The sequence below is a fragment of the Populus euphratica genome, unplaced genomic scaffold, assembly GCF_000495115.2.
Source record: "Populus euphratica unplaced genomic scaffold, PopEup_1.0 scaffold743.1, whole genome shotgun sequence".
NCBI classification, from domain to species: Eukaryota; Viridiplantae; Streptophyta; class Magnoliopsida; order Malpighiales; family Salicaceae; genus Populus; species Populus euphratica.
Window position 1 is genome coordinate 38,847 of NW_011500613.1, and position 7,793 is coordinate 46,639.

The 7,793-nt window shown below is 33.5% G+C and overlaps 1 protein-coding gene and 1 pseudogene across 1 annotated transcript; one reads left to right on the forward strand and one right to left on the reverse strand.

Moving 5' to 3' along the window:
• The first annotated feature begins 269 nt into the window (after nucleotides 1-269).
• Nucleotides 270-2,376, forward strand: LOC105115688 (pectate lyase-like). Its single transcript, XM_011012647.1, has 4 exons — nucleotides 270-418; nucleotides 540-1,280; nucleotides 1,402-1,540; nucleotides 1,759-2,376. Exons 1-4 carry the CDS (start codon nucleotides 309-311, stop codon nucleotides 1,978-1,980), a joined length of 1,212 nt encoding a protein of 403 aa, XP_011010949.1. The 5' UTR covers nucleotides 270-308; the 3' UTR covers nucleotides 1,981-2,376.
• A 2,405-nt stretch (nucleotides 2,377-4,781) lies between these two features.
• The window catches only part of LOC105115691 (DNA replication licensing factor MCM2-like), a 15,323-nt pseudogene continuing 12,311 nt past the window's right edge, over nucleotides 4,782-7,793 (reverse strand).

Sequence of the window (7,793 nt, forward strand, 5' to 3'; positions counted from 1 at the left end):
TTCAATGAGATATATAGCTATATAGTAATCAAGATGATAAATGAGAACATAATAGCCTCCTTTTAGCTAGCACGTTTTGACTTAGAAGGTTAGGATTTCTCAGGGCATGATTAACGGTTTTAAACTACCAGATTGAAGACCAAAGCAAATACCTGAAATTACGATTAGGTTGACCCCACATTTTGATATTAATCACGGCATCACTCCCGGCTTTTTTTGCCTTTATAACCCCACTCGATCCTAGCCAAGCTTATCACCTCCCTAATTCGTTTTTTTTCCCTCATCAGAGATCGAGCAAGGGAAAAAAAATGTCAAGACTTGCAATCCTTCTGATTTTCTTTCTCTCTGCTCCAGCAACGCATTTGGTTTTCTCTTCATCAATTCAGGACCCTGAGCTAGTGGTACAGGAGGTGCAAAGGTAATAATGTACAATATATATTGCCTAAAATCGTGTTTTATTCATACATATATATGTTGTGTATAATAGTATGATAGTAGCTAGATGGTGTGCTGAGAATTTACACATTTTGTTTATCCAGGAGCATCAATGCTTCAAGGAGAAACCTTGGCTATTTATCATGTGGAACTGGCAACCCTATAGATGATTGCTGGAGGTGTGACCCCAATTGGGAGAGGAATCGCCAGCGGCTAGCTGATTGTGCTATTGGGTTCGGAAAGAACGCTATTGGGGGTAGAAATGGTCGGATTTATGTTGTGACCGACTCTGGTAATGATGATGCGGTGAACCCCAAGCCAGGAACTCTTAGGCATGCTGTAATTCAGGACGAGCCCTTGTGGATCATCTTCAAGAGAGACATGGTAATTCAGCTGAGGCAAGAGCTGGTCATGAATTCTTACAAGACCATTGATGGGAGGGGTGCTAGTGTTCACATTGCCGGGGGACCATGCATTACTATTCATTATGCTACTAACATTATCATACATGGCATACATATACATGACTGTAAGCAAGGAGGGAATGGTGATATACGAGACTCTCCTCGCCACTTTGGTTGGTGGACTCCGTCGGACGGTGATGGGGTTTCCATCTTTGCTAGCAAGCATATATGGGTTGACCATTGCTCATTGTCTAACTGTCATGATGGACTTATTGATGCCATTCATGGATCGACAGCCATCACTATCTCCAACAACTTCATGACCCATCATGACAAGGTCATGCTGTTGGGCCATAGCGACTCGTATACACAAGACAAAGACATGCAAGTAACTATAGCCTTTAATCATTTTGGCGAAGGGCTGGTGCAAAGAATGCCAAGGTAAAATGAGAAATCCTAATCAATTGTTTACCCTTTATGTTTTTTTTTTTTCAATGATTTTTGCTACAATCTTTGTCGTTTTGAAAGCGTTTTACGTATTATAAAATTGTTGCGTTTGCAGGTGCAGGCATGGGTACTTTCATGTGGTGAACAATGACTACACCCACTGGGAAATGTATGCCATTGGTGGGAGCGCTGCTCCTACAATCAACAGTCAAGGAAATAGATTTCTTGCACCAAATAGAAGATTTAACAAGGAGGTGAGTGCTCATAAATACATGAATGAAACCCTCTTCCTTTTTTATGGGTGAAGGATATTCTTATTTCTTGGAAAAACATTTCTTTTTCGTGTCCTATGATAATACGGAATCAAACACAATCACTGCTTAGGCTAATCCTTAAAGGGTCGAAATGCGACCCTGTCGTAATACACAAAATAATTTGGTTTACTAGTTTCAAAATCTTGACATTCACGCAGGTGACTAAACATGAGGATGCACCGGAGAGTGAGTGGAGGCACTGGAACTGGAGGTCAGAAGGAGACTTAATGTTGAATGGTGCCTATTTCCGGCAATCAGGCGCTGGTGCATCTTCAAGCTATGCAAGGGCTTATAGTCTGAGTGCAAGACCATCTTCTCTTGTGGGGTCAATGACTCTGACTTCCGGTGTACTTAACTGCAGGAAGGGCTCTCGATGCTGATTGTGGCCATGCTCGTAAAGTTATAGTATTATTAGCCATAGAAGGCTACCAAACGAGTATGGAAAAACAGTCATAATTAATCAGGCCTTAATTACGGGCAAGTAGTTTGTCATGCATCTTCAGCGATTGTTTTTCTTTCTTTCTTTTCCTCTTTTTTTGACTATCTAAATGCATGTATTGACGACCTCTCTGTCTTCTGCTTTTGAAAGTGTTGGAACTGTTGTAATGGCAACCCTTTGTTTTGTTGGAAAAAGTAAGAAAAGAGCAGGAGTGTGTTGATTTAAGTTTGAGGTCTGTTTGGCTTCAGCTTCCGTACTTCACGTCGATGGAGCGTCAATCTTTGCTTTCCAATCTATTGATTGATTTTGCTTATTAATTTTCACTTGCAACTCCGAAGTTCCTTGTTGACGAAAATTACCACGACTTTTTTAGACCATTTATAATGAATATCTGCACCATGCAACAAATCCTTGCGTTAAAATTTATACCTCAGTCTCAGCTCAAGTGTCAAATATATTTATTTTTGACAAAACCCATAAATTTACCTATATATGCGTCTCAGGACTGCTTACTGTGGATGAGAACTCGAGCACCGCAATTTAACCTAGAAGGGAGGGACTGCAATTTATTTTGTCGTCCACCGTGATTTATGATAATGTGAAACGGGGAAAAAAAACGCAACAAAGAGCAGGAAAATGTAACCAGCCAACCACTAACGCACATTTTGCACCCCGTCAATCGTGGAGAGACACATGCAAGTGGGCCTCAGCTGGGAGGTTCAACTTAGCATAAGTCTAATCTCCATAATCATGACGAATATCATAGGGGGTTGTCGAGGGACGGGTAACAATCCCAGCATGCAAGCACATTTACAATCATTAAGTTTTCGGTTTGAAGTCATACTTTGTTTATTTTTCTTTTTTTTTCCTTGTACTTTTATCGGATATGATATTAAAATAGTAATTATTTTTTAAAATATTTTTTATTTATAAATATATAGGAATGATATTTTTTATTTTTTTAAATTTATTTTATATCACTGCATTAAAACAATTGAAAACACCAAAATAAAAAAAAAACAAAAAGAGCATGAAGAAATTAAGAGTCCCTAAAGAAACTATACTATAATGAATAATGGAGTTCGAAGGATTTATATGTTTTTTGATTATTTTTTTACTTGTAGTCACAAAATTTAATCAAGTATCAACAGTAGTTTATAAGTGCCTCATGCGTATGAAATAACATGATTTTGTCATTTTCAACATTTTTGGTTTTTCATTGAGAAATTGAAAAAAAACAAAAAAAAACAAAAATTCAGAAAAACCAATAAATACATAAATAAATAAATAATTTAGTTTATATTTTGGTGAATCATTAGTTAGGGTTTAATGATAAATTAAATCCTTATAAACTCTAACTAATGACTAACATAAATATAAACTCACCTAATTAATTAATTAGTTTTGTTGGCTTTTTTTCAAGGTTTTTTTTTGTTATTAAAGATTTTCAGGGCATTAAAATTGAAAAAAGTAAATGATTTCACATGTCCTAATATAATTTTACAAATCTCCAATAAATATCCTTACATTTCTAATTATATTATTATATCACTTTATATTATCTAATTCTTTAATACGATATTTCATCAAGTTTTTATGATTATCATTTTGTTGATAATTTGATATAATTCTGAACAATTTGGCAGATACTCTCGTCAAGAAAATAATTCATGTTCATGATTTTAATCGTTTCAAGTGTTTTTCATGATCTTTAGATATGTTGACATGTTTCCATGTTTTCTCAATCTCTCTCTCCCATTTTGGAAACCATTTCCTGACAACGATCGATCCTCGTCAAAATAAAGAACTAACCTCATCTCTTCCATATTCCTATCCACGACAGCCCTTTCTCTGCTAAATTCAGGCCATTACATCTTTGGTTGATCGATCTTTCTTTAATTTCTCCTACTGTGATGAGTTTTGTTTAAGGCACGCACGACAAATTCTCCTTCCTCTCCACCCATGCGATCTAGCTCTTCATCCCCCCATCCTAGTAGCAGCTACAACAACGAGCTTCCTTACAATTTCAATGTTGATGGTGCAGCTCTTAGAAATTTCCAGGATGGAAATAAATATGGTGTTAGTTTAGAGACGTAAAAATATTTTATATAAAAATAACATCTTCAAAATACAATTAAAATTTTTAAATTTTTAAAAAAGAAAAAAGATAAGATCAAGAAAAAAAAATATTTTTATTATATTTTGTTATTTTTTTAAAAAAAGATAAGATCAAGAAAAAAAATATTTTTATTATATTTTGTTAACATGCTTTTATAAATTTGAAATATAAAAATAAAATAATATAATTGTTCATAAAAAAATATAAATGTTAATAAAATATTATGATTGTACATCAAATAATATAATTATTTGAAGTTTCAAATTTCAAATATTATCTTTAATATTACAAATATTTATATAATAGTATTAGAAAGCAAAAAAAAAAAACCTATACCATGAATTAATTTATCACACAATAAAAAACCAAAATTTTAAAATTAATATTAATAATTTTTTTTAAATGTAAGATAAATATTATTTATTTATTTATTTAAAAACTACATCAATAATAGCAGCAGCAGCAAGATGTTGCATGCTAAATTGAAAAGGTTCCTACTAGGATTTCTATCGAGTATTTGGGTGAACTTTTGTAGCTCACTGTGAAGGCCAGCCATGGCTGGTAGGGGTTAACATCCATAGAAATAAGAAGAAGAAGGGAGAGAGAGAGATTCTCAGAATTCATCATTCATTCATCATAATTTGTTCCATAGCCATCCAAAGTCTGTTACATTCATACAAGGCTACTCCTTCTCTGACAGATTCCTGAGATTAAGGAATTAACGAAATAGCAACACGTGTACCCTCTTATTACACACACAGCACTGAAAGGAAAAATTAAAACGGTGCGTTGAGTGTAATGGTCACTTGATGAAACGATGCGTTTTTCCATATCAGAATCATGAGAAGATTCTCTCCACTGCTCTGCATAAACTAGTGTGAGTTTTTCCATATCAGAATCATGAAACCTTGGGAATATGTTCAACTTGGCGTAGGTAATGTACTTCAGCAAATCTTGAGAAAGAACCTCTGGATCAACTGGCCTAGCAGAGGCTTGATGTTCTTGAGATTCGCTATAGGACCTACATCTATATTAACACCTTTGGCCTGTGATTTGAAATGACTATTAACGACGAACTTTGCAAGCATCTTATCTTTTATGGGGTCATCCACTTCCTTAACAACACAGAGGATCTCAAAACAAGAAAAGATGGGATCTGTCAACTCGATATTCTGTGAAAATGTTTTGGAGGAGTCGTACCTTCCTCCAACATGATTTGCAGCAGGAAGAACAGAGCACCGAGCCTAGAGAAAGGTAACAATGCCAGCCTTGGATATACTAATGCTCTGCTGCTCCATTGCTTCATGGATGCTCGCCTTGTCCTGATCATTCATCTTGTCAAACTCATCAATCAGGCTGGTCCCTTGATCACCTAGAACAAGGGCTCCTCCTTCTAGGGTCCACTTTTTTGTCACTGGGTCCTTGTGCAACACAGTCGTTAGAACAACAACAGAAGCCCCTTTACCAATAGTATACGCGGCCCTCTATCCAGTCTTTTCAACATACTTTAGAAATCAAGCTTTTTTAGTTCCAGAATCTATGAGAAACACATTTATGTCTCCTCTCAGCCGGTGTTTCCCCTGAACATTTTTCTCTTGGCCTCCAAACATAGCCAGAGCTAATGTAGTTTTTAAGCCTCCAAGTCCATAGATGGAAGGGGTAATAGACTTGATAATCCTTTCCCCTATCCTTGGGTCTTCAGACTACTTATCAATTTCTTCTTTGTTCTCTTGAGTGAGCTTATACACAGAAAAGAGATCCTGCTTCTTTGTGGCATCGTTTGCCTCGATTACAGAGGAAAAGACAGGAAATGCATTCGTTTGGTGCAAAGACAAGTCAAAATTATTTGCCAGTGACCTCAATTTCTTCCTCAGGGCGTGCACAGTCAATCAAGTCATTCAACAGTATCACTTCCTTGTATCTTGGAAGCCGACCGGTAGGCACAATTCCAGGGCTTTCTTGGAGTGTAAGGTTATTACTGTATATTGTATGCTCAATGTTAACAGTGAATGGTCCCTTTGATTGGCGTTTAGGGCAAGAAGCAACCTTGACTTCTGAATAAGAATTCTGAAAGAATGGTCCCAAAATTGCTCCATACGTGCTGCAATCATATTTTACCTTCTGCAATTTGAAAGAAGACAGAGATAGAGATTCACTGAATTCTTGCGTGATGAAAGAAAATTATTATTAAAATATATTTTGACTATCAAAATAATTAAAATTAGTATCATTTAATTTTATCTGAGAGGAGTTTTAGAGAGGTTATTTTTAATTTTAATATTGCTTAAAAATATATCTACAGGATTACAAATTTTATTTAATTTGATTTTAACATTTAGATTTTTTTTTGTTGATTGGGTTAATAAAATAGATTATGTTTCAAGAGTGTTTTTAAAATGTTTTTAAGTTGAATAAGTTGGAAAGGAGTTTTACGGAATAAAAAATTCATAACCTTAATTTTCTAATTATTAAGCTGGTAGATGACATGCGTTGTCCATAATGAACGACGTATTGTTTGTCTTTTTATATATAAAAAAGATAGATAACAAGTTATCCACCTTTCTAAATGAAAAAAAAAAACCAAGACATGTAGGCTTGAACTTGAAGGCCTCTATTTCTAGGCTTGAAGGCTCGCGTGTCTAGGTTCTTCCTTTTAAAGGCCTAGAGTGTTGGGTTTTTTTTGGGGTTTTATATGTATATATATTTAGGTTAAATATAAATTTATGAAAAAAAATATTGAATTCGGTAAAGTCCATAACTAGGATCACATGTTCGATAGGCAAAGCCACAACATTCAAACTATTATTTTCTTTCTATTTTTTGTTTTATGTCTCTTTTGTCCATCAATTTAAAAAAAAAATCAATTTCACTAGTTTTTATAGATAATTTATTATTTTATTTTACTTAAAACTAGAAAAAAATATAATTTCATCCTTTGTTATCAATAATTTACTTGTGTTATTTTAATCCTACATGCCTGTCAAGTTTCTTTTATTTTAAAAAACATATCTCATACAAAAGAAATTCTCATACATTTTATTTTCATATAAATCTATTAAATGAAAAATAATCTTTGAAATAAAATTTTTATTGAATTTGATGATATGTATGACATACATTGCGAATTTGGTTGGTTGACTTGAGTTCACTTATTTTTTTTAAAAAATGATTGTTTTTTTTTTAACCATTTTCTTACTTCAATGTTGATTTAATTAGAGATTTAACTTTGAAGTTTGTCTTTTTCAAGATTATTCTCGTAAGTTTCATATGTCAACCTGAGTTAACTCATATAGATCCAATGTGTTTCGATCTAAATATTGGATAAAAATATCATTCAATATGCAAATGATTCTAAATTCATGGTTAATTTTTTTTGGATAAATTTTATCTAACACGACCAAAAGATTGATGTCTTCTCCCAAATATAGGAGTGTCGAAGTAATAAATAATCCGGTAAGATCAAGGTCGAACCGTAGGGAGGTTAATTATATAAATTATAAATAACAATAACACAACAACAACAAATCCATAATAATAAAAATAAAAATAATAAATACTAATACTAATAATCATAATACCAGTAATAATAATAATAATAATAATAATAATAATAATAATAATAATAATAATTATAA